At 36.1% G+C, this 25235-nt stretch overlaps 1 protein-coding gene across 6 annotated transcripts in view; it reads left to right on the forward strand.

Moving 5' to 3' along the window:
* The window catches only part of ATRNL1 (attractin like 1), a 705133-nt gene that overhangs the window by 57777 nt on the left and 622121 nt on the right, over positions 1-25235 (forward strand). For all 6 annotated transcript variants that reach the window (XR_014249113.1, XM_082407780.1, XM_082407777.1 and 3 more), the window contains one exon: positions 5789-6044. Coding sequence is in view for 5 of the 6 variants with exons in the window: in XM_082407780.1 (XP_082263906.1) it covers positions 5789-6044 (256 nt within the window). In the remaining variant the exon portion in view is untranslated. The remainder of the gene's footprint in view (positions 1-5788; positions 6045-25235) is intronic.

The following is a 25235-nucleotide window of genomic DNA, read 5'->3' on the forward strand; positions in this document are numbered from 1 at the left end:
GTTCTGCCTATGTTTTCCTCTAAAAGGAAGCATATTTCCTTTATGCCTACTTTCTGGGGAGTTTTTATCATAAATGGGTGTTGAATTTTGTCGAAAGATTTTTCTGCATCTGTTGAGATTATCATATGGTTTTTATCCTTCATTTTGTTAATATGGTGTATCACATTGATTGATTTGTGTATACTGAAGAATCCTTCCATTCCTGGGATAAACCCCACTTGATCATGGTGTATGATCCTTTTAATGTGCTGTTGGATTCTGTTTGCTAGTATTTTGTTGAGGATTTTTGCATCTATGTTCATCAGTGATGTTGGCCTGTAGTTTTCTTTCTTTGTGACATCTTTGTCTGGTTTTGGTATCAGGGTGATGGTGGCCTTGTAGAATGAGTTTGGGAGTGTTCCTCCCTCTGCTATATTTTGGAAGAGTTTGAGAAGGATAGGTGTTAGTTCTTCTCTAAATGTTTGATAGAATTTGCCTCTGAAGCCATCTGGTCCTGGACTTTCGTTTGTTGGAAAATTTTTAATCACTGTTTCAATTTCAGTGCTTGTGATTGGTCTGTTTATATTTTCTATTTCTTCCTGGTTCAGTCTCGGAAGGTTGTGCTTTTCTAAGAACTTGTCCATTTCTTCCAGGTTGTCCATTTTATTGGCATATAGTTGCTTTTAGTAGTCTCTCATGATCCTTTGTATTTCTGCAGTGTCAGTTGTTATTTCTCCTTTTTCATTTCTAATTCTGTTGATTTGAGTCTTCTCCCTTGTTTTCTTGATGAGTCTGACTAATGGTTTATCAATTTTGTTTATCTTCTCAAAGAGCCAGCTTTTAGTTTTATTGATCTTTGCTATTGTTTCCTTCATTTCTTTTTCATTTATTTCTGATCTGATCTTTATGATTTCTTTCTTTCTGCTAACTTTAGAGTTTTTTTGGTTCTTCTTTCTCTAATTGCTTTAGGTGTAAGGTTAGGTTGTTTATTTGAGGTTTTTCTTGTTTCTGGAAGTAGTATTGTATTGCTATAAACTTCCCTCTTAGAACTGCTTTTGCTGCATCCCATAGGTTTTGGGTCATCGTGTTTTCATTGTCATTTGTTTCTAAGTATTTTTTGATTTCCTCTTTGATATTGTCAGTGATCTCTTGGTTATTTCGTAGCGTATTGTTTAGCCTCCATGTGTTTGTATTTTTTACAGTTTTTTCCTGTAATTGATATCTAGTCTCATAGTGTTGTGGTCGGAAAAGATACTTGGTACAATTTCAATTTTCTTAAATTTACCAAAGCTTGATCTGTGACCCAAGATATGGTCTATCCTGGAGAATGTTCCATGAGCACTTGAGAAGAAAGTGTATTGTGTTGTTTTTGGATGGAATGTCCTATAAATATCAATTAAGTCCATTTTGTTTAATTTGTCATTTAAAGCTTGTGTTTCCTTATTTATTTCATTTTGGATGATCTGTCCATTGGTGAAAGTGGGGTGTTAAAGTCCCCTAATATGATTGTGTTACTGTCGATTTCTCCTTTTATGGCTGTTAGCATTTGCCTTATGTATTGATGTGCTCCTATGTTGGGTGCATAAATATATACCATTGTTATATCTTCTTCTTGGATTGATCCCTTGATCATTATGTAGTGTCCTTCTTTGTCTTTTGTAATAGCCTTTATTTTAAAGTCTATTTTGTCTGATATGAGAATTGCTACTCCAGCTTTCTTTTGATTTCCATTTGCATGGAATATCTTTTTCCATCCCCTCACTTTCAGTCTGTATGTGTCCCTAGGTCTGAAGTGGGTCTCTTGTGGACAGCATATATACAGGTCTTGTTTTTGTATCCATTCAGCCAGTCTGTGTCTTTTGGTTAGAGCATTTAATCCATTTACATTTAAGGTAATTATCGATATGTATGTTCCTATTACCATTTTCTTAATTGTTTTGTGTTTGTTTTTGTAGGTCTTTCCCGTATCTTGTGTTTCCTGCCTAGAGAAGTTTCTTTAGCATTTGTTGTAAAGCTGGTTTGGTGGTGCTGAATTCTCTTAGCTTTTGCTTGTCTGAAAAGCTTTTGACTTCTCCATCAAATCTGAATGAGATCCTTGCTGGGTAGAGTAATCTTGGTTGTAGGTTTTTCCCTTTCCTCACTTTAAATATGTCCTGCCACCCCCTTCTGACTTTCAGAATTTCTGCTGAAAGATTAGCTGTTAACCTTATGGGGATTCCCTTGTATGTTATTTGTTGCTTTTCCCTTGCTGCTTTTAATATTTTTTCTTTGTATTTAATTTTTGATAGTTTGATTAATATGTGTCTTGGCATGTTTGTCTTTGAGTTTATCCTGTATGGGACTCTCTGCACTTCCAGGACTTCATTGACTATTTCCTTTCCCATGTTAGGGAAGTTTTCGACTATAATCTCTTCAAATATTTTCTCAGACCCTTTCTTTTTCTCTTCTTCCTCTGGGACTCCTATAATTCGAATGTTGGTGTGTTTAATGTTGTCCCAGAGGTCTCTGAGACTGTCCTCAATTCTTTTCATTCTTTTTTCTGCTCCCTGGCAGTTATTTCCACCATTTTATCTTCTAGCTTACTCATCCATTCTTCTGCCTTAGTTATTCTGCTATTGATTCCTTCTAGAGTATTTTTAATTTCAGTTATTGTGTTGTTCATCACTGTTTGCTATTTAGTTCTTCTAGATCCTTGTTAAATGTTTCTTGTATTTTCTCCATTCTGTTTCTGAGATTTTGGATCATCTATACTATTACTTCTCTGAATTCTTTTTCTGGTATGTTGCCTAGTTCATCTTCATTTATTTGGTCTTGTAGGTTTTTACCTTGCTTCTTCGTCTGTAATGTATTTTCTTGTCGTTTCTTTTTTTTTGATGGTTGGGGCTGTATTCCTGTCTTACCGGTTGTTTGGCCTGAGGCATCCAACACTGGAGTTTGCAGGCAGTTGGATAGAGCCGGGCCTTGGTGCTGAGAGGAGGACCTCTGGGAGGCCTCACTGTGATTAATTTTCCCTGGGGTGTGAGGTTCTCTGTTAATCCAGCGGTTTGGACTTGGAGCTCCTACCACAGGAGCTTGGGCCTGACCTCTGGCCTGGGAACCAAGCAAAAAAAAAAAAAAAAAAGAAAGAATGAAAGAAAAAAGGAGCAGTACAATATCAAAGAATAAAAAAACAAAAAGATTTGAAAGATAAAAAATATATTAGGAAAAGTAAAAATATAATTGCAACAACTGCAAGAAGGTAAAATAAAACCACAACAGAAAAAAGAAAAAAAACGGTGGGGGGAATAAGCCAAAAGGAGAGAACAATAACAAGTATAAAGAATAAAATATTGAGGATATGGGGAGGGGGTGGGGTGAGATGTGACAGGGTAAGAGAGTGTCATGGACATATATACACTACCAAATGTAAAATAGATAGCTAGTGGGAAGCAGCCGCATAGCACAGGGAGATCAGCTCGGTGCTTTGTGACCACCTAGAGGGGTGGGATGGGGAGGGTGGGAGGGAGGGAGATGCAAGAGGGAAGAGATATGGGAACATATTGTATATGTATAACTGATTCACTTTGTTATAAAGCAGAAGCTAACACACCATTGTAAGGCAATTATACTTCAATAAAGATGTTTAAAAAAAAAAAACAATTAAAAATGTACAGGAAAATTGGGCCAATAGTATGGAGAGTGCCCATTTGCCCAACTGCTGCAGTTTCCCCTGTTATTAACGTCTTATATTAGTATGGTATATTTATTACATTTAAAAAACCAGTAATGATATGTTATTATTAATTAAATTCTATAGTTTTATTTAAAAAAAAAAGAATAAAATAAAATTAGAAAATAAAAGATTTATTAGGAAAAATAAAAATATAAATGAATCAACAAGGTAAAACAGAACCCCAATCTAAAAGACGAAAAAGAAAAAGAAAATAAAAAGCCTTGGCTATGTGGGAGGAGTTTAGTTGGGGGTGGAACTTAGGCAGGGGTGGGGTTTAGGGTGGACGGGACCTAGGCAGGTGGGGAGGTGTGACATTTGAGCATGGGGCGAGGCCTAGGCTCAGGACCCATGTAGCCAGAAAAGGCACTGGGGGCGGGGCGTGTGTGGGGCAACGTTCAAGCGTGGGGCAGGGCCTCTGGTTAGGACCTGGCAGGAGGGAAGAGGCAGCAAGTGGAAAGGAGGGCCTCTGGAGGGTGGAGTTCCAGAGTTTGGAGGTAGGGCCCTGGGTGAGGGTGTGTTGGTGGGGTTTAGGCCCAGCCTGTTGGAGGGGGTCTCCATGTGTAGAGGTGGGGCCCTGGCTGGGGGTGCAGGGGCAGGGTTTGGGCTCTGCACGGCAGGAGGGAGGCTCCGAGGGCAGAGGATTAGGCCCGGGAGCCCAACAGTCTTCCCAGTGCCTAAGTGGACAGGGAAAGCGCTGGCCCCCTTCCCTTCCGTTCCTTCACGTCCCTCCTGCACCGTCTCCCCCAGGGTCTCCCCCAACCCGTTGGATCCCTAACTATGGGTGGGCCCCACTGGGTGTAGGAACTCCTCCCCTCCCCCAGCTGCCCCTCAGGTGTGCCGGTTCTGGAGGTCCAGCCTTTGCTTTTGCTCCCCCTTCCCTCCCACTTCCTCAGGACCTGCACGGCTGGAGGGGGCCTCGGTGGGCAGAGGATCAGGCCTGGGATCTCAACAGGTTCCTGGGGGTCCAAGTGGGCAGGGGAAACCTGGCCATGCTCCCTTTTGATCCTCTGCCCTCCACGTGGTTCCTCAATTTCCCCCTTCCGGCCTGAGTTCCCTTTCCCTCCCCCAGCTGCCCTTCAGGGGCTCCAGTCCTGTCCCACCTCCACTTCTCCCCCTTCACTCCCCCAATGCCCCACGTCCTACCCAGTTGCTGGGGGGTCCTCCCATCCCCTTAGGTGTCCATGGTCCCCCACCGGTGCCTGGTAGGTGCCCTAGTTGTGCGGAGACACGAATTCTGCCTTCTCCTAGTCTGCCATCTTGACTCCGCCCCCTCTAATTGTTTTTTTATTGCTTAGTATTCTCTGTATACAAGTTCATATCATGTACAAATAGAAATATTTTACTCTTCTTTTCCAATCCGCATACCTTTATTCAGTTTTTGCATATTTGCTCTGGCTAAACCCTTGAGTACAATGTTGAATGTAAGTGGCAAAAGCAGGCATCTCTATCTTATTACTGACCTTGGTGAAACATTCAGTCTTTTACCATTAAGTGTATGTAATATCAGCTTTCTGTTTTTCTTAAATGCTCTTTATTAGGTTGAAGAAATTCTTTTCTCTTTCTAGGTTGTTGAAATAGTAATGATTCATATATATCATTCATTTCAATCATATTGAAATTGTATCATTTATAAGTGCTATAAGGTATTTGCTCATAGCCATGAGAAGTGGTAATAAAAATGTACTCCACATAATATACACAAATGTGATCTACCTTTCCGGTGAACAATGATGAAAACAGTGAATGACTGAGACTAGCACAAAGCAGTACAAATAGATGGTAAAATTCAAATTTAACAACTAGGGACTCAACAACTAGGATAATTAAAAACATGGTTAATTGACTACATAACTTTTAAATAAAATACCTTAAAGTAACTTTTTGTAAGTGTGGATTTTCCCCCTTCTTGTAAGTAAAAGAATTAATTATCATTACTCATGTGTTCCCATTTGACTTTTTACAAAGAAGAACTATGTCTTATGCATGTTGTGAGCAATTACTAAAATTTAATGTTTAAATTTAATCTTTATTTTTAATTAATATACCTTGCTAAGATACAAATATCTTTTTATTAACATATGTTTTTTTAATTTACAGGAAAACATCTTTATGTATGGAGGCAGAATTGAAACAAGTGATGGCAATGTCACAGATGAATTATGGGTTTTTAACATACATAGTCAGTCGTGGAGTACAAAAACTCCTACTGTGCTTGGACATGGTCAGCAGTATGCTGTGGAGGGACATTCAGCACATATTATGGAGTTGGATAGTAGAGATGTTGTCATGATCATAATATTTGGATATTCTGCAATATATGGTTATACAAGCAGCATACAGGAATACCATATCTGTGAGTTACTTTGAACATGTAACTATGTACTCTTCTTTATTGGTTGAGAATATTTTATCTATAATAAAATCTTCATATGAATTTAGTCAAAATGGTTAGTTACTTGAAATTAGAATTATAAACCAAGAATTAATACTTTTTACTATAAACTTTTTTATTTTGTTAGTGTCCTTTAATATGTAAGTTATCTTCTTAGCCAAATGTGCAGAAATGTTACATACTAGACACATTTTCTAAGAATTGAGAATATGTATTTTAAATATCTGAAATTCCAATAGATGGTGCTATTTCTTTGGATTTTACTTAAGAACCGAAAGCTAAAACTACCCCAGTTTCTCTACTATGCATTCCATGATTTCAGGATTTTTCATTTTTCAAGGTTCTGTTTCTAATCTTATTGCAATATCTCTATGTATGTATTACTCTTCTAAAGTAAGCTTCCCAAAGACAGTCTTTTGGCTTCTATAAAAGATTATATCTGGTGTGCGAAGGTGACTGGGGCAATCTACATATGACTCTTAAATACTCGAATTTATTTTTCTGGTACTTTATTTCTTTGAATTCTTTATGACATTTTCAAACAGTTGTAAGCTTTTTTTTTTTTTTTTTAATTTGCCTACAAATGTATATACGCTATGTTTGCTATTTAGATTCAGGAACATACTCCATTTCTGGTTCTGGCCAGGATTATGAACTCAAGTTTTTGGCCCTTTTGTGTATAGACAACTGTATTGAACTATTTAGAGTCCTTGTGTAGTCTTAATGAGAAAACTCATTTGCAGATCACCATTAGCAACAACAAGAGAGTGCTTGTGTGTCAGAGGAAGACTCCCTTCTAAATTCTCCACTGTTTCCCCGTCAGTCCTTTTAAGTGATCTTTTCTTTTTCATATCCCCAGTACAGCTGGGCTGGAATTGGGATATGTATCCTCCTTACTTCTTACTGTCATTTCCACTCTATTTTTACTCCTTCCTCCTTTAAATCACTCAACTTTGAATCTTACATCATCAGACTATACCACCTACTACTTCTCCATCTTACACTCCTCTGTTGCTCCTTTGATCACTGTGCTTAATTCCTGGAAGAATATAGCTTCTGGCTCACTGTCTCTTTCCTACATATATTAGCCAGATATTTTTATGGATATTTTAGGATCCATTTAAATACTTCTGTCCTCTCAATTTTTTGATCTCTCTTACAAAGATCTTGTTTTCCATCCTGTTTGGGTCTTTCTCTTGCATTGCGGTACTCTTGACCTTGTGTACCTGCTACGAATCCCATAATTTCCATTTCAAGTATCTTACTCTTCAAGTGCTGCTGATCTTTCCCGCTTACTCCTGAAGAGTGTCCGGACTCTGGGAATTCTTCAGCCTTACCAGAGCCTTTAGTCGGTTGAGCCTCTGGTCAGTGCTTCACTCTCTCTCACCCTCTCTTGTCCGTACTTCTTATTTACCGAGTTTTAAGTTCATAATCACCGATCTGTCTTACAGTTTTCCAAGATGACTGTTTCATATGTTTTCCTTTTTCTCTTCAAACTTCCAACACTTCACTCTTCATCATTACTCTCTTACTTCTTATTTTACTGAGAAAATAGAAGAAATCTAAAGAATTCTGGTGATAGGAACATTTTAGAGTGTAGTGGTTAATAAATGCTGCATTAAATAAGCCTGTTTACATACATTATTGTCATAACAAACTCATGGTAGCAGTGAAGCAAATGTGGGTGAGTCATTCTCATTTTTCAGATGGGCCCAAGAGTTGTTTAAGCAAGAGTGACAAATTTTCTATGTAAAAAGGTTGTTTTCTTTTTTGATTTTGTTTTTAATTTTTGGTTTTATTATAGTGTTCAGGGAATGTTGTAGGTATTATTTCTACTTTTTGTAATTTATTGAGATTTTCTTTGGGGCCCAATTTTCATAAATGTTCTATAGACACTTGAAAAGGAGGTAAATCCTATAATATCAAAGTATAGCATTTGATACATATATATAAAATCTACTTTATTGATTATTCTGTTTAGGTCTTCTCTTCCTTACTTATGATATTTTTTAACTTGATCTATCATGCTCCGAAAGTTAATAAAAGTCTAAAAATGTTAGTTTATTTTTGCCTATTTTTTCTTGTGTATTCTGGAATTTATGCTTTATGGAAGTTGCTATTATAGATATTAATAACTGTTATATCTTTATTGCAAATTGTATCTTTTAATATTATAAAGTGCTTTGTTCAGTGTTTTTTGATCTGATTTCAACGTTGTCTATTATTAGTATTATGGCTCTTGGTTTTTTTTTGGTGGGGAAGTCAGTCTTTTCCCGGTGTACCTTTGCCCATTCCTTTATTGTTAACCATTCAGAATCACTTTGTTTTAAATATATCTCTTGTATACAAGAGAAAGTTGGATTTTGCTTTGTGATCCCTCTGGTTTTTGTACATTTTATATACGTTTTATGTTTTTTTAAAGTTACTTTGTTGTCTTTTTTTGTTTTTAATTATAGCTCTTCTCATGATTAGGGAGGGTGAGGACCATTTTTTGTGGGAACAAGATAGGTAATGTTTGAGATCTGCCATTAGGCTTCTTCCATGTTCCTTGTTTCTTGTCTTCCTTTCTGCATTCTTGCAGCTTTCTCTATCTGATTCTCTTAGTTTCACTGGCTTTTTGCACGTTCGCACCTGATTTGGAGTTGGTGAGTTTTTTTCATTCCTAATTTCTCTGGAAATTTAATTTTCTTTTTCTTTCACTTTTCCTCCCCATGTTTTCCTTATTTTATATGTCTTCCCTGAGGAAAACGGGAAGATTCAGGATTAAACTATTACCATGCTTGTACTTGAACCATAGGTGATGACTTTTTAAGTTTTAAAATGAATACTTTAAGTTGACGGTTAACCAGTACTTTTACTCTTTGATCAACCTCCAATTTACAGGCTACTGTTTCTACTAATTTAATTCATATTGTTTTACTTTGAACACATTTGACGTTATTATAAGTACTTTATGCTAGGGGTCACAATCTTTTCTATAAAGGGACAGATAGTAACTATTTTAGGCTTTGTGGACCATATGGTCTTTGTCAAAACTAATCAACTCTGCTGTTGTAACATGAAAGGAGCCATAAACATAAACAGATGGGCATGGCTTTGTTCTAGATTTAGCCCTGGGTCTTAGTTTGCCTACCCCTGCTCTAGAGAGAGAGTGTGGACTTCTGGGGGCCTAGCAACGCAGGTCCAAATTAAGTTAAACTTTTGGCATGTGGTTTTTTTTTTTTTGAGTTTGTATGTAAGATGAATTTATGCCCCAAAGTGACATTATGTTTAGTCTATGCCCAAACTCCTTTTTTCCTCTATGTAGAGCCAGAGCTGAAATAGATGTTTTCTGTCTGCCTCTGCAGAACAGATTTTTTTTAAAAAATTTTATTTATTTATTTATTTATGGCTGTGTTGGGTCTTCGTTTCTGTGCGAGGGCTTTCTCTAGTTGCGGCAAGTGGGGGCCACTCTTCATCGTGGTGCGCGGACCTCTCACTATCGCGACCTCTCTTGTGCCCAGAACAGATTTTTAAAAGCCTCACTTTTTCATTGATGGTATAACCCTTTAGGGATCCCGACTTTATATAGAAGTTCTTTGATGACATACCTGCATGGGTTTACCTGCAGTATTGGCCATTGAAACAAATCTATAGGCCACCTGATTGGTACATGCCTTCCCTACCCCATCTCCCTACTGGATATAGTTTACAGTTCACGGAATATATTTTACTTTTTTAATATTTCGCTTTATTGAAGGATAGTCTTATTCAGTCCTGAGACATGGTGGTGGTTATACTTTCCACAGATGGTTAGGAAGGCACAACAAATTAATTCTAATCTTCTCTGAATGGTAAATGTTGGTATGGATTGTTAACCAGTTAATTCATTGGTTGGTAGGTTTTCGGTTTTATTTGGAATAATTTGATTACAAAATGTCAAGTGTAGTTTTGGTAAATTTTAAAGTATTTCTACAGAGGGTTTTTTTTTTTTTTTTTTTTTTTTTGCCTTATTCTATAACCAAAATAGTATTTCTAAATAAATTTATCAACAGGGTATTTTTGGTTTGATTTTTGTCCTATTAATTGTATTATTTGTTAGATACCTTTATGAATGTATATAAGGTGGAAATGGGAAGAATACATGATTTATGAGTTTTATAAGAATAGTAGGTGAATTATGAGTAGTTTTAAAATGCTATAAATTATTTAAGTACAAAGTAAAACTCATCAATTTTTCTAAAATGATATCTTAATAATATAAAGTTAACATATTACTTGACTCCTAAAGCATTTTGAATTTGTCGCTTATTGTTAAAGTATGTGATGTCAAAAAAATAATCTGTAAGTACTTCCACTTTGGAAAGTACTTATGAAAGAATACAAAACAATAGGTATATCTAAAGATGTTGTCAGAGTAATTAAGTTGTGTATACCATAGACAAGTGCTACTTTAGGGAACGATACTATGTTAAGTAAGGCTGCTCTGAATATAAGTAATGGGATAATTTGTCATCTTAGTTATAAGTGAATGCTTATCTCTGTGGAGAGAGTTAAAATTTTTTCCCTCTGTTCTTAGTGGGAATTACTACACTGTGATGTGAGTTTAGGCTCTTTTTCTAGACTGATTTTAATGGCATCAACTACCCAAATGTAGATTGGATTTACTTTGATTAACCTTACATGTTTAAAGCTTCTAGGAAACTAAGAAAAAAAGTTTGTTTTTTTTTTAATTAAACAAGAGGCTATCACTTTAACCAGCATTGCAGTGAGGGTAACTGAAAAGAAAGCTGAAGTTATAGCATAGTAATTCATGAAAACCATATTTTACTAGATAAAAATTTACTCTGAAGTATACCCTAAGGATATTGATCTCACCATTATGTAGAAATTTTAAAAAGAGACAAAAACTTCCAATTAACATACTCCAAGTGACCACTTACTCAACTTCTAATAATATTGCAGATAATTCTTGGTACTGTGACTCTTCCCTGAGATTTTGATAATAATATGATTTAAAACAAAGGAACCATCTGGTTAACTTATCTTTAATCATTTAATTTGAACACTGTACATTAACATTTGAAAAAAAGTCTAAAATACTGCAGAATATTTTTTAGCTCTTGAAACTGTAGTTAAAAGTCTTAGGCACTGTCATTGCTCTTTATGAATTTTAGAGTATCTGTTGAGCCAAGGAGTACCTCCAAATATTGCGTTGACTTTGTAGCTTATAGGAGCACAGTTTTGGTTCCACTTGGTTCCAGAGATATGCAGTAACTCTTCTCAGCAAATGATGCATCAGGTATTTTTCCTTATCTTTGCAGAACTTATATCTAGCAGGGTGATACAGACAATAAATAATAAACATAATAGGTACGCTTATATATGATGTGTTAGAAGATAGTAATTTTTAGTAAAATAGAGCAAGGGAAGGGGATTAAGAATACTGTGAGGGTGGGAGGTAGTCACAAAATAGGGAGGCCAGAGTAAGCCTCAATGAGACGATGAATTTTGATCAGAGTTGAATGAAGTGAAGGAGTTTGCTATGTGGATATCTGGGAGAAGAGTTCCCAGAAAGTAGGAACAGCTAGTGTAAAGGCAAGAATATGCAGGCATGTTCAAGGAACAGTAAGGAGTCTGGAAATGTTTTGTTAATGTTATTCTCTCCATAGAGAAAGAATAAACATTAACAAATGAAGTTAGAGAAGTAACAAGGAGCAAGATCATCAGATTTCTGCCGAGTGTTTGTATTTTACTTTGGGTGAAATGGAGAGACACTGCAAGATTTTGAGTAGAGCAATGACATAATTTTTAAATGAATCGTTTTGGTTGCTGTGTTGAAAATAAACTCTAGGGAGGAACGAGAACAGAAGCAAGGAGGCCAGTTAGGAAGTTGTTACAGTAATCTGGGCAATGATGGTGGCTTAGAACAGGGTGGTAGTATTGGAGATGATGAGAATCAGTCAATTTGTTTTATATGATTTTAAAGTAGAATAAATAGTATTTGCTGAGGGTTTGGAGGTAGCATCTGAGAAAAAATGAGGAGTCAAGGATGATTCCAGGGTTTTTGTCATGAGCCGCTGGAACAGTGAAGTTGCCATCGACTGACGTGTAGAAGACTCTGAAGCAGGTTTGAGGTGAAGGTGATTCGAAGGTCAGGAGTTCAGTTTGGACATGTTATACATGAGATATCCATTAGACATTAAAGTAAACATGTCAGGTAGGCAGTTGGCTGTATAGATCTGGAGCTCTAGAGAGAGATCTGGGCTGGAGATGTAAATTTGGGACTTCTTGGGATATGGATGGCATTTAAAGCCATGAGATTGGATCAGATCACTAAGGAAATGGGTGTAGATAGAAAGGAGAAAAGGATTGAGCCCAATGATAAGAGGTAGGGGGGAAGAAGGAAATAAGCAAGGAAGAGTACAGTGAACTAGAAGCTAAGTGATGAAAGATTATTAAACAGAAGAGTAATCAACTGTGCCAAGTGCTGCTCTGCTGATGGGTCGAGTAAAATAATTACTAACAATTGACCGTTAAGTTTAGTACTGTGTAGATCTTTGGTGATCTTGACAAGGACAGTTTTTTTTTTTTTATAAATTTATTTATTTTATTTTATTTATCTTTGGCTGCGTTGGGTCTTTATTGCCGCACGCGGGCTTTCTCTAGTTGCGGCGAGCGGGGGCTACTCTTCGTTGCGGTGCGCGGGCTTCTCATCGCGGTGGTTTCTCTTGTTGGGGAGCACGGGCTCTAGGTGCGCGGGCTTCAGTAGTTGTGGCACACGGGCTCAGTAGTTGTGGCTCACAGGCTCTAGAGCGCAGGCTCAGTAGTTGTGGTGCACGGGCTTAGTTGCTCCGTGGCGTGTGGGCTCTTCCCGGACCAGGGATCGAACCCGTGTCCACTGCATTGGCAGGCGGATTCTTAACCACTGCACCACCAGGGAAGTCCCAACAAGAACAGTTTTTGTGTAGTGTTGGGGTTAAAAGCCTGACTGGATTTAAGAGGGAGTTAGAGGAGTGGAATCTGGCACAATGGGCAAAGTCAGTTCTTTCAAGGAAATTTGCTTGTGAAGGGGAGCAAAGAAGTTAGTGGCAGGAAATATAGGATGTTTTTGAACCTGGGTTTTCACAGACGCAGACCATGAAACAAGGATTCAAGTGAATCTCACTTGGAAAATGCAGGTAACAGTCTTAGGGGAGATGAGAAGTAATGCAGGCGTGAGAAGGCAGCCATTAAAGTGTCTGTTAATAAAGCATTTACCACAGTGGTGATGGAACTTAATTACCCAGGCATTAAATCAACACATAGTATTTGAGTCCTGTGGGCTGTCTCTCCAAAGTCAATCCATTCTTTAGCTGAAGATTTGTTTCCTTGAGTGTGGCTTGATTTATATGAAAATGTGTGTAGATGTATAACAACAGAATACTAGAGAAAATAGCTTCTGTGGAGCACACGTAAATAGATCTGGCAGAGAAATTTATTATCAGGCACCCTAGAGTACAACTTCTAAAAGTGTATGGTTATTAAGTGGTCGGGAGTGACAATAACCTGTAAGCTTCATGGAAAAAATTATTGGAAATGATCAGGAAAATTATCAGGGGAATGTATAATGAGGAGATAAGCTTGCAGTAAAGGCTCTATAAACTTGTTTAAGTAACAAAGTGGAGGTGGCCTTTATAATTGTGTAATGATGAAAGACTCTGGGTGTTCCACAGCTATACTTTCTGCCTTTTTCATTTTCTGGAAGTGGTTTAATTATCCTCTAAATTCCTGTATCTCTTTGTTTATAAATGAATATGACACATATACTGCTTTTTATAGGTATTGTTTTTGTACTTGCATTTTTTTCCCAAGAAGTTAAGTTTAGAGAGGAATCCTGCTGTATACCTCTTTGTATGTCTACTTCTAGTAAAGTGCCATGTATTAAGTGCTTGATAAATATTTGTTGGTGAATGAATAGGGTTTTCAGCAGTATTCTTTAAAAGTGAATCTATGTATTTCCTGAATGTTTTAAAAGTATATTAGCCAAATTATTTAAATTGTGTACTGTGCATATTATTCTTTTTCTAGTGGTGATGTGATTCATATGGTACTGTGTTTGATATTCTTCATTTGTCTCTCCAGATCTACCCTTCACCATTCCATTCTGCTCCCATGCCCTCCAGCTTTCAGTTGGGATCAGCTGGTAGGAGGCACCATCAGTAGATCAGAAGGTGGGAGATGAGTGAGGTTAAGGTATTTTATTCCTCCAACTCCCTCCCTGCTGGATCTTCTTGGGTTAATTGGGTTGTCCTACTGAAGGCTTAACTTTCTGGTGTTCTTCCCCATACAGCTACTCTCTAGAGTTCTAGAAAACAGTCCCTCCTCTTGCTTATTTCATGACGCAGGATAGTAAAGGCTTTCTGCTCTGATAGTCCCAGGATATTACCCTAGCCATAATTTTGTAAACAGTCTTTTTATTAGACTCTTTACAATTACTCATTTTGAGCATGTCTGATTGCACCTACTATTAGTTCTTGGAGATTCAAATATAACTTTTAACCTAAATGGTCCTTCATGCGTACTTAGGTATTAGGATCCTGGAGGTTGGGAGAAAGAGGTGTTTTGTGAGAGGACTTCACACTTGTTTTTGGGTTTTTTTTTAATAAATAAGGTCTAAACTTTATTTAATTAATTTATTTATTTTTGGCCTCCCCGTGTGGCATGTGGGATATTAGTTTGCTGACCAGGGAACTGGAATTTAAATAATTAGCACTCTTATTTGTCTATGTATTGCTTTCTAATTATTATTATTATTATTATTTTTTTTTTTTTTTTTATAAATTTATTTATTTATTTTTGGCTGTGTTGGGTCTTCGTTTCTGTGCAAGGGCTTTCTCCAGTTGCGGCGAGCGGGGGCCACCCTTCATCGCGGTGCGCGGGCCTCTCACTATCGCGGCCTCTCCCGTTGCAGAGCACAGGCTCCAGACGCGCAGGCTCAGTAGTTGTGGCTCACGGGCCTAGTTGCTCCGCGGCATGTGGGATCTTCCCGGACCGGGGCACGAACCCGTGTCCCCTGCATTGGCAGGCGGATTCCTTACCACTGCGCCACCAGGGAAGCCCTATTATTATTATTTTTAATTAATTAATTTATATTTATTTTTGACTGTGTTGGGTCTTCGTTTCTGTGCGAGGGCTTTCTCCAGTTGCGGCGAGCGGGGGCCACTCTTCATCGCGGTGCGCGGGCCTCTCACCATCGCGGCCTTTCTTGTTGTGGAGCACAGGCTCCAGACGCACAGGCTCAGTAGCTGTGGCTCACGGGCCTAGCCGCTCCGCGGCATGTGGGATCCTCCCAGACCAGGGCCCGAACCCATGCGCCCTGCATTAGCAGGCAGATTCTCAACCACTGCGCCACCAGGGAAGCCCCCTGCTTTCTAATTATTAAAGAAAAACCATTTGTTGATTATTCTTAAGTTTTTTTTAATAATTATGTTTACTCTAACTCAGCTTTATTTGGTTATTATGTCATCAATATAGAACTAATCATGTCTTACTAGCAAAGTCACCCCCAAAAGTATATCTGATGAGAGAATATTTATCTTAAAAAGATAACCATTTGTTGTGTTCCTTGAAGTTTTCTCTTTATAATAATTCATGTTCATAAAAAATTTTATTTAAAAAAAAAGTTTTCTGCCTCTCCATTAGTCTGAAATCCAGAATTTCTTATTATGTATTTTTTTTTTAAAGATAGCTTTATCACCTATACATGTATGCTTATATGGCATATTGTTTTGTTTACTTGTTCTTGAATTTTATGAGGAGGAAATAATATTTTATGCAGTTTTCTGAGGCTTTCATTTATTTCCTTCATCACTATATAACCAAGATTAATTCATGTTGTTATGTATTCCTACAGTTAACTTTTTTGCATTACTGTATTTCATTGTCTGACTCTACCATAATTTGCCTATCCATTCTCCTGTTTATGAGCTTCTGAGTTGGATACCTGGTAAAATTCACCCACAGCAGTAATTTTGAGACATCTTGATAAAAATACTATATTTTAAAAGATAAAGAAAAAAAATTCCTAGGCTCTTCAGGCAGAAAGATGAAATATCTTACAAGGGCAAGAGATTATATCAGATTTCTCAAAAGCAACCTACAACTCATGGCAACTATGGAGCAAATTTTTCAAGAAACTCAAGGAAAGAAAATACAGGCTAAGGGTTTTTATTTCTTGGCAAACAGTCCTTCATGTGTCAAGGCTATAGAAAAAATAGTTTGAACGTGGCAAAACTCAGATAACTCTGTACATATGTGCCCTATTTCTTTTACAGTAGAAATGTGCAGACTTTTTTTGTAAAGATCTAGATAGTAAATATAATTTAGGCTTTGTAGGCCATACAGTGTGTGTTGTCACCACTCAAATCTGTCATTGAAGCTGTCCACAAGCAGCTGTAAAAAATGCATGAACGAATGAGTGGGCCTTGCTCCAATAAAACTCGATTTACAGAAACACTTGGTGAGCCGGATTTGGCCTGTGGGCTGCAATTTACCAACATCTCTCCTAGAGAATAAGCTCCATCTAATGAAGAGGTGAATGGGAACACTTCAGGTAAAAGACTGATCGAGAACATTTCATGTATTGAATTTCAGAGCTAAGACTGAAACAAGGGTGGTGGGGATGTCAGTAGATAACTGGTATGCAAATGTTTTATGTTCTGTCCAGGTAGAAATAATGCAACTAAAAATGGGAAGAGAAGGAAGAGAGAAAGAGGAAAGCAGAAAAAGCACATGGATTGTTGCATAGATAATAGGTAGGAATCAAAGGATGCCATTTAATTCTTGGCATACCTAAGGGTCTGTTGGACCCAGTTTTAGTTTTTTAGTTTCTTTTTTGAGCAGGCCTAACTATCTATGAAGACTGTTGTTTCATAAATTTCATTCTTTCTTAGAAGTCTTCCAAAGAACAAAGAGAACATTTACTTATTTAAAACATACGGAATAAAATATTCTATATGTAATTACCAAGATGGATCTGTTGGACCCTTTTACAAGTCTAAGATACATGGTGGGATCTTCGTGTTCTTTTTTTTTTTTTTTTTTTTAATTTTTTTTAAACTTATTTATTATTTATTTATTATTTATTTTTGGCTGTGTTGGGTCTTCGTTTCTGTGCGAGGGCTTTCTCTAGTTGTGGCAAGCGGGGGCCACTCTTCATCGCGGTGCGCGGGCCTCTCACTATCGCGGCCTCTCCTGTTGTGGAGCACAGGCTCCAGACGCGCAGGCTCAGTAGTTGTGGCTCACGGGCCTAGTTGCTCCGCGGCATGTGGGATCTTCCCAGACCAGGGCTCGAACCCGTGTCCCCTGCATTGGCAGGCAGATTCTCAACCACTGCGCCACCAGGGAAGCCCTTCGTGTTCTTATTTTTCCTATATTTTGAAATATTTTGTTATTTTATCATTCTAGGAAGTCATTGCACATCAGTTGTTCCCAACTATGCTAAAATATTAAATTACTAAGAAAATAAGCTGTTTAGAACGATGATGCCACAGTGAAATATATTGTCTATATTGTCATCTTTCAGTTTTCTTATTGCAGTGCCCAAATTATTTTATCAAGTTTAAAGAAGGCATAAGAGAAGACTGGAGGCATCATCACAGTAGCCCGTTTTTAGCTTTTATTGAACACAATTGAGAATTAAAAATTTTTCATTTATTCCTATAATGATGATAGTGGAATTGATCATTTACATTAAATCTCAGATTATGACTCTTCATAAAATGATATCCTAAATAATTTTTTCAAGCCCAAGAATCAATGAGTGAACAATATATTTTTATCTTTTAGTTTATTTATGCCCCAACATTTATTTGACACAAAGAGGTTTGCTATGTTTAAATTCTTACTGAAATTTGCAAAACATAGTTTTTCACTATCGTCTTAGTCTTCTATAAATTATTTATAACATGACTTGATAACATAAAACAAATAAAAGGAACAATTGAACCAAGATAGTGAATGTTGATTACTATTGTTCCTGGTATACCTAGGACTAAAACTGACATATAGATGTTAAAAATTAAGTAGGAAAGAAGAGAATTAAGGGCACTATGAAAGGTATAAACATCAAGGAAACCACTAGAACAAAAATATAAACTTTCTTAAATACCAAAAAGAAAAAAGAAAACATCAAATAGAAAAAAAAAAAACCTCAGAAAAATATCGTAATTCACACAGTAATTATAAAATAATATGACAGAGTTGAGATCCAACATATATATTGTCAATAAACATGAATGAGATTAAGTTGCCTGTTTAAAGAAAACATTTTCAAATTGGTGCATAAAGCAAAATCCAACTCTGTGTTGCAAATAGAAGACACATCTGAAACACACTGATTCAGAAAGGCTAAAATGAAGGGATGAAGGAAGATTTACTAGGAAGATAGATACAATGAGAAAGCAGGTGTTGTGATCCTTATGCCAGAGAAAGTAGAATTCAGGCCACCAAGACATTATATGAGATAAGAACACCTTATAATATAAAAAAAACCCACAATTCACCATAAAGATATAATATGTAATAGAAGAATATCAATGCACCAAATAGCCCAGCAACCACCTATATAAAACTGAAATTATAGCTGATGCAAAGAGAAGTAGATAGCATCACTGTCAGTAGAAAATAGGTCAAGCATTGCTCTCAGTACTTGACAGGACAAAAGAATATATATATATCAAACAATACAGCCTGATTGTAGACAATGTTATCTTCTCAAGTGCACACAGAAAACTCACAAAAAGTAAGTTGATCATATGTTAGGGTAAAAAGAAAACATCAGTAGTTTCCAGAAGGTGGAAATATTAAAATTAAATACCTGAATATTAAATAAAGCTTTTCTGTTGGGTGAAAAGGGAAGTAAATACTAGCTTAAATTACAAAATTGCCAAAAAGTAATAACACCTATAAGTAAAAACACCTATAAGAATCTATGAAATACTTTTAAAGCAGTTATCAGAGGAATATTTTTAGCATTAAACAACTATATTAATATGATGAAACTAAATGAACCACATCCCCAACTCAAAAAGCAAGAAAAAGAACAAAAAAAGTGCCAGAAAGGAAATAATAAAAATAAAAGCTTAAATTAATGTAAGAACAGAAAAAACAATAGATCAATTTATAGCTTACAACTTTTTAAAAAAATAATAAACAAAATAGATAAGCCACTAGCTCATTTAATCAAGAAGCAAGGGAAAAACCACAAATATACAAAATAAGAAATGACAACGAGGAAATAATATTGATAGGAAATTTAAAAAAAATACGAGACTGCTTTGTATATCTATGCAAATAAATTTGAAAATTTTGAAGAAATGGATGATTTCTTGGAAAATAACAGTTTCCCAAAATTGAACCCAGTAGAGATAGAAAGTTTATATAGAGAAATTTCCATAGGAAAAAATAAAGAAAGCACCAAGCTTAGGTCATATTACAGGATAATTTTAGCAAAGTTGGTAACAAGATAGTCCCAATTCTCTTAAACTGTTTTAGAGAATAAAAAGGGAAGGAAAACTCACAAATTTCTTTTAGAAAGCAAGTATAACATTGCCACTTAAACCTCATACATTTAGCACCGAAAAAATTACATGTAAACGTGTAAGAATAGCTAGGAAAAGATTACAAAGGAAGAGCTATGAGGGGACTTGTCCTACTAGCTTTAAAGCATACTGCAAAGTCTCCATAATTAGAACAGTGTGACAGTGTGATAATGTGGCATGCATGTACAGAAGGACAATAGTATAGAATAAAAGTCCAGAAACATAGTCAACTAGATAAGGAAGTCTATGATGGGCAGAGTATAGAACAGGTGGCTTCTCTCTGCTCTGTGATATCTGGGACCTCATCTGGGTAGACCTGAACAGATGGGGTGACTTGAATGTGGTGGGGGGCTGGAATCATCTGCAGGCTTTTCACTCATATATATTGTATCTCAATTGTGATGGCTGAAGGCTAATCTCAACTGGGACAGTTTTTAGGTAACTTACACGGTCTGCATACAGTTTGGACTTCTCAGCACGCCAGCTGAGTTTTAAAAGTGTGTCCTAAGAAGGAACCTCAGAAGAACAAGCATTCCACAAAAACCAGGCAGAAGCTGCACAGCTTTTACGACCTAGCCTTAGAAATCACACAGCACACGTCTGTACTGTCTTGATTGAAGCAGTCACAAACCCTTTGATTCAAAGGGAGGGTTCATCGATCCCACTTACCAGTGGTAAGAGTTTAAGAGAATTTGGGCTATGTTTTAAAGCTGTTTACGTATCTAACAGAAATACGTATCAGTTCCATTCCAAGGAATTTATCCTGCAGATAACATCTCCAGAAACACAAAAATACGTTTTTTTTTTTTTTTTGTATGCACGAGGTTATTTATTGTAACATTATTTGGAAACTACTTCAATGCTAAATGTAAGAGAGTGGTGGATAAACTCTGGTACACCCACATTAGTGGTCATGCATTTGTAGAAAATAATGATGAACTGTGAAATTAAATGGAGTGATTTACAGGATATGTTGTGATCAAGTATATTGTATATATAATGTACTACTTTTTGTACATTAGCGAAGTAAGGGAAATTAGAAAATATACTTATGCCTGCTTATATGAGCAAAAAACATCAGAAGGATGAACCAGACAGCAGTGATGTTGATTACTTACAAGGGGCAGTGGAGAATGGTGTGGAAAGGATAGGAAATGGAAAATGAAAATGTTTCCCTGAGTTTGTATTTTTTAAAAATAGTTTGGACTTTCAGAAGCGTATTGCCTTTAGAAACATATATTATCTATATATAAAAATTAAATCAACAAGGAAAGGAAGAAAAGAAAGCTCTAGAGTAATGCAAACTGAAACTAATGAACCCAACTGTGTTTCAAATGAACAATAGTCATGCTGAAAGGGGGAGAAAAGAACTAATCCAAGTGAGTTTTTAACATGGTGTTTGCCTTTAGTGTATGTGTGGTTGTGGGGAAGAACTGCCAACAAGTCTTTTAGGTTTGTATTTTGAAGGTTTTGGTGAAACAATTCTGAAATTACTTTAGATGTATGGTTAGACTGAAGGAATGAGTAATGTGTTGATATTGTTGGGAACTAGAGTTCCCAATGTGGAAGACAGGAGATACAAATATGAAATGGAGAAGGCCAGGGAGAGTCCTGCCTGGATGGATTGGAATTGGAGGTATCAGCATGAGCTTATGATTAGAAGGTAGATGGTTACAGATACTTGTTGATTCTTCAGAAAGGGTCTAGGAGCGAAGATACTGCAGTAGTAGTGAACCTGTTGATTCCACATATTCCCAGATATAGTTTTTAATAAAATTCCTATGAAAAGAAACAGGGCTCCTTGGAGAAATGGCTGATTTTAGGGCTGTGGTAGGGAAAAATAAAGATGAGCCTGGTACATCTTGTTATGTTAAATATGGAAGTGCTCAAGAAAATTCTGGGTTATGTCAGAAGAACTTAAGGGTCAGCTTGAAGGGGGTTCCATTGTACAGTCTGGGATAATATGAGCATCAGAATAGGAAAGTAATAAACTACAAACCACTGGAAAAATAGGAATCCATGAGCTTACACAAACTGATAGGCACAAATAGAGGAGAAGAAGCCTCTTTCCTACACAGAATGCCGACTGGCATTGCTGGAGTTGAAAAATCATCATTTTGCAACAATCATAGTAAAAATTGATCTAGAAAAGAATCAACAATGGATGCTAAATCTAAGGGGTTGGGAATGAATTTTTGATGAGATGTGCATGATATTTAAGTGTCTTTCCCATGGATTGTTTATAGGGTTCAGGGGAAAAATAGTAACTATGTAGTGTAAAAATCGGTTAGAACCTTGTCCAGGTGATCAAAATTAACATTACAAACCACGGGAAACTGGACATTCTGTGCCGAATATGGCACCTGCTAAAGGAAACATCACTTAGAGCAGAGTTCTGTAAACTTTTTCTGTAAAGACTTACACAGTAAATATTTTAGGCTTTGTAGATCATACAGTCTCTGATTTACTCAATTCTTCCATTGAAGTTTGAAAGCAAGCCATGGATGATATGTAAATGAATGAACATGCCAGTGTGCCAGTACGTCTTTGTTTACGAAAATGAGTGGCTGACTAGATCTGGCCCAAGAAGCATAGGTTACTGACCTCTGGCTTACAGTATTCTGACTGGGAATGTATACCTGAATCTAATCATGAAGCATATCATATAAACTTCAAATGAGGAACATTTTATTTAATGAGGGGGTGAGCTATATTCTTCAAGAATGTCAATGTCATGAGAGAGGAAGAAAGGCTGAAAAATTGTTCCAGATTAAAGAAGGCTAGAGAAATCTGACAGCTGAATGTGGTAAGTGATATAAGACTGGATTCAACACTGGACACATTTCAATTCACAAAATGAAATACATATGTGTATTAAACAGTGTGTAAATGTTAAACTTCTTGACGTGGATAACTGTAATATTGTTTTGTAAAAACAAAGTCCTTGTTCTTAAGATATACACCAAAATACTTAGGGGTAATAGGAATGATCATTTCTATTGTGTGTTTGTGTGTGTGGTGTGTTCACACGTGCATGTATACGTGTGAAAGAAAGAGAGATGGAGAGAGGGGAAATAAACTAATGATAAAACAAACGGGACAGAATGTTAACAATTAGTGAATCAGAGTAATGGGTATATGGGAATCCTTTGACTGTTCTTGCAACCTGTTTGTATCTCTGAAATTATACCTAAAAATGCTAAAATAGATTAGAGGAAAGAGATGTATGTTTTCTCTTATTTGGTTATATAGGATATATATTTCAATAAGAATTCTTGTGAACTTAAGCTGGCAGTAAAGGAAATGTCAGTTTGTCTTTTTTGCTATACTTAGAATTATAGAATTTTTAGGGAATCTATAAATCTCAGAGGGGAGTTTATGTGCATGGTTTTACTAACTTGGACCATAAAGCTCTTCTGGGTTAGTCCTGAGGGAAATTTGTTTCACTTTAGGTTAGCAATACCTCATAAACTTTCTAAGAATCTCAATGTGAATCTCAATGTTAGTATAATATTAATGTTTCACTGTACTATTTTTCATGCCTTTAGGATTTGGGAGGTATAGTTGGGAAGCCATTATTAATGTCATTTTATGTTAACTTTTTTCTTTTGATTTAAAAACCATTAGATATTGTATTTTTAGGAAGGTAATTTTTTTCTCTGTTAAGTGTAGTGATACTATATGGCTTTCTCTTCTCTTCAGTTCTTAACATCACATGTTTTTTCAAAATTCTGTGGTGAATTTCAAGTGTAAATTGGACATTGCTTTCAACCCACTGGTTATCTGGAAATATAGATTTACAGAACACAATGTTAGGTGGTGGGAATTAGGAATTTTTAATACATGAAATCTCTCCTTTAAAAATAATCATAGGAATCAGAACACAAACTTTAACTGTGCTTAAATTAGGTTTGGCATTTGTGGTGTAGTTTCATTTGTGAAGAACTTTCAGAACTAATTAGGTAAAGTGAAACAGTTGCAAAGTAATAAGTAAAATATTTTAATAAATTGCTGGGTTTGTGTGACAGAGGCCACTGTTAATATGGTATACATTTTTATATTTACTAAATGTTTCCAAAAATACCACAATAAAAATACTTTAGTTTTGGTAAGTGGAATTAAACCATTTGCTTTTAAAACTTTATAAGCTATGTAAATATTATACATATATTTGAAAATATGCATTGGTTATATTGAAAAATTTTAGTAGATGTGCATTCAGGATTCAGAAAATTCTGGTTTTCGGTCTGTGCTTAACATTCTTTCATTGATGGAAGTATCAGTCCCTTAAAAGGCAGCCATCCGATTATTTTACATATTTAAAAATTTTATTTATGTTTAGAAGAAATACGCATTTCTTGTAATTTGCACTTGGTTTTTCATGACTATATAGAACTGTACATGTGCAATTTAATCACTCTTCCACATATTGGCCCTAAAATATTTTGAGATATCTTATTTTCAGCTTATCTTCCATTCTTTAGATAAGCATCTTAGTTCCTTCAGTCTTCACATAACAAGCTTTCCACTCACATCTTTTTAACAAGATGTTAATGATTTACCTTAACACAGATGTTAATGATTTAAAGAATATTTTCTAATAATAACAACAGGCCTTACTCTGTGCTATGTGGTGGTGTAAGCATTTCACAAGTATTAACTCATTTAGTCCTCAGCGTGAACATGCAAATTTGTGCTCTTTTTACCCCATTTTACAGATAAGGGAACTGAGGCACAGATGTCTCACATAACTGGCCAGTGATCACATAGCTAGTAAACGGCAAGATCAGGATTATGTAAATATAAAATACACATTATCTTAGTTGACCCTTAGTCATCTTTATCACACTCCTATCACAGGACAGACTGTACTGTGATGATCTATTCAAACTTATCAGAGCCTAACAGAGCAGGATGTGTTACCTAATGTGAGACCATTGCTTTCCCTTGTTCTGGGCATCTTTTATTAATATTTTTATTGCAACCTAAACTTATATTTTATACTAATATTATTATTTTGACTTATAGTTAGCTTACAGACAACAAAACTTCTTACTTAGTTCATTGGTTTTTGTTCTTTATATAACTGCTGGGTAGTAAGGTATACTTTATCCTGTACTTGTCAATTTAATGTTGTAATCTCAGTGAAGGGCTTAACATATATTGTTAAAATAGTTTCAGCTCATCATTACTTTTGATTCATAATTCTGGTATCTAAAGATTTAATTAACTCCTCCTTTTATTAAGTCAGTGGTTGTTTAATAAGTACAACTTCTATGCCTTCGTCCTAGGAATTGACAAAAAATGTTGAAGAGCAAACTACTGGCAATAAAAAAAATAAGGATGAGAATGTATAGGTTAAAAGAGATTCAATAGACAAATCAGGCAACTTCAATGTGTGGATCTCATTTAGATCCTGATTCCAACAAACTTCCAAAAAAAAAAGAAGCTTATAAGATAGTTAGAAATCTGAACACTAATTGGATACTTGCTGATATTAAAAATTATTAACTTTTTTTTTGGAGAATCACAATGCAAACCTCTAGGGGTTTTGGAGTAAAGCCATAATCTCTTCTACAGATAACTTTTT

Source organism: Balaenoptera borealis, assembly GCF_965194805.1.
Source record: "Balaenoptera borealis genome assembly, chromosome: 10".
Classification (NCBI taxonomy): Eukaryota; Metazoa; Chordata; class Mammalia; order Artiodactyla; family Balaenopteridae; genus Balaenoptera; species Balaenoptera borealis.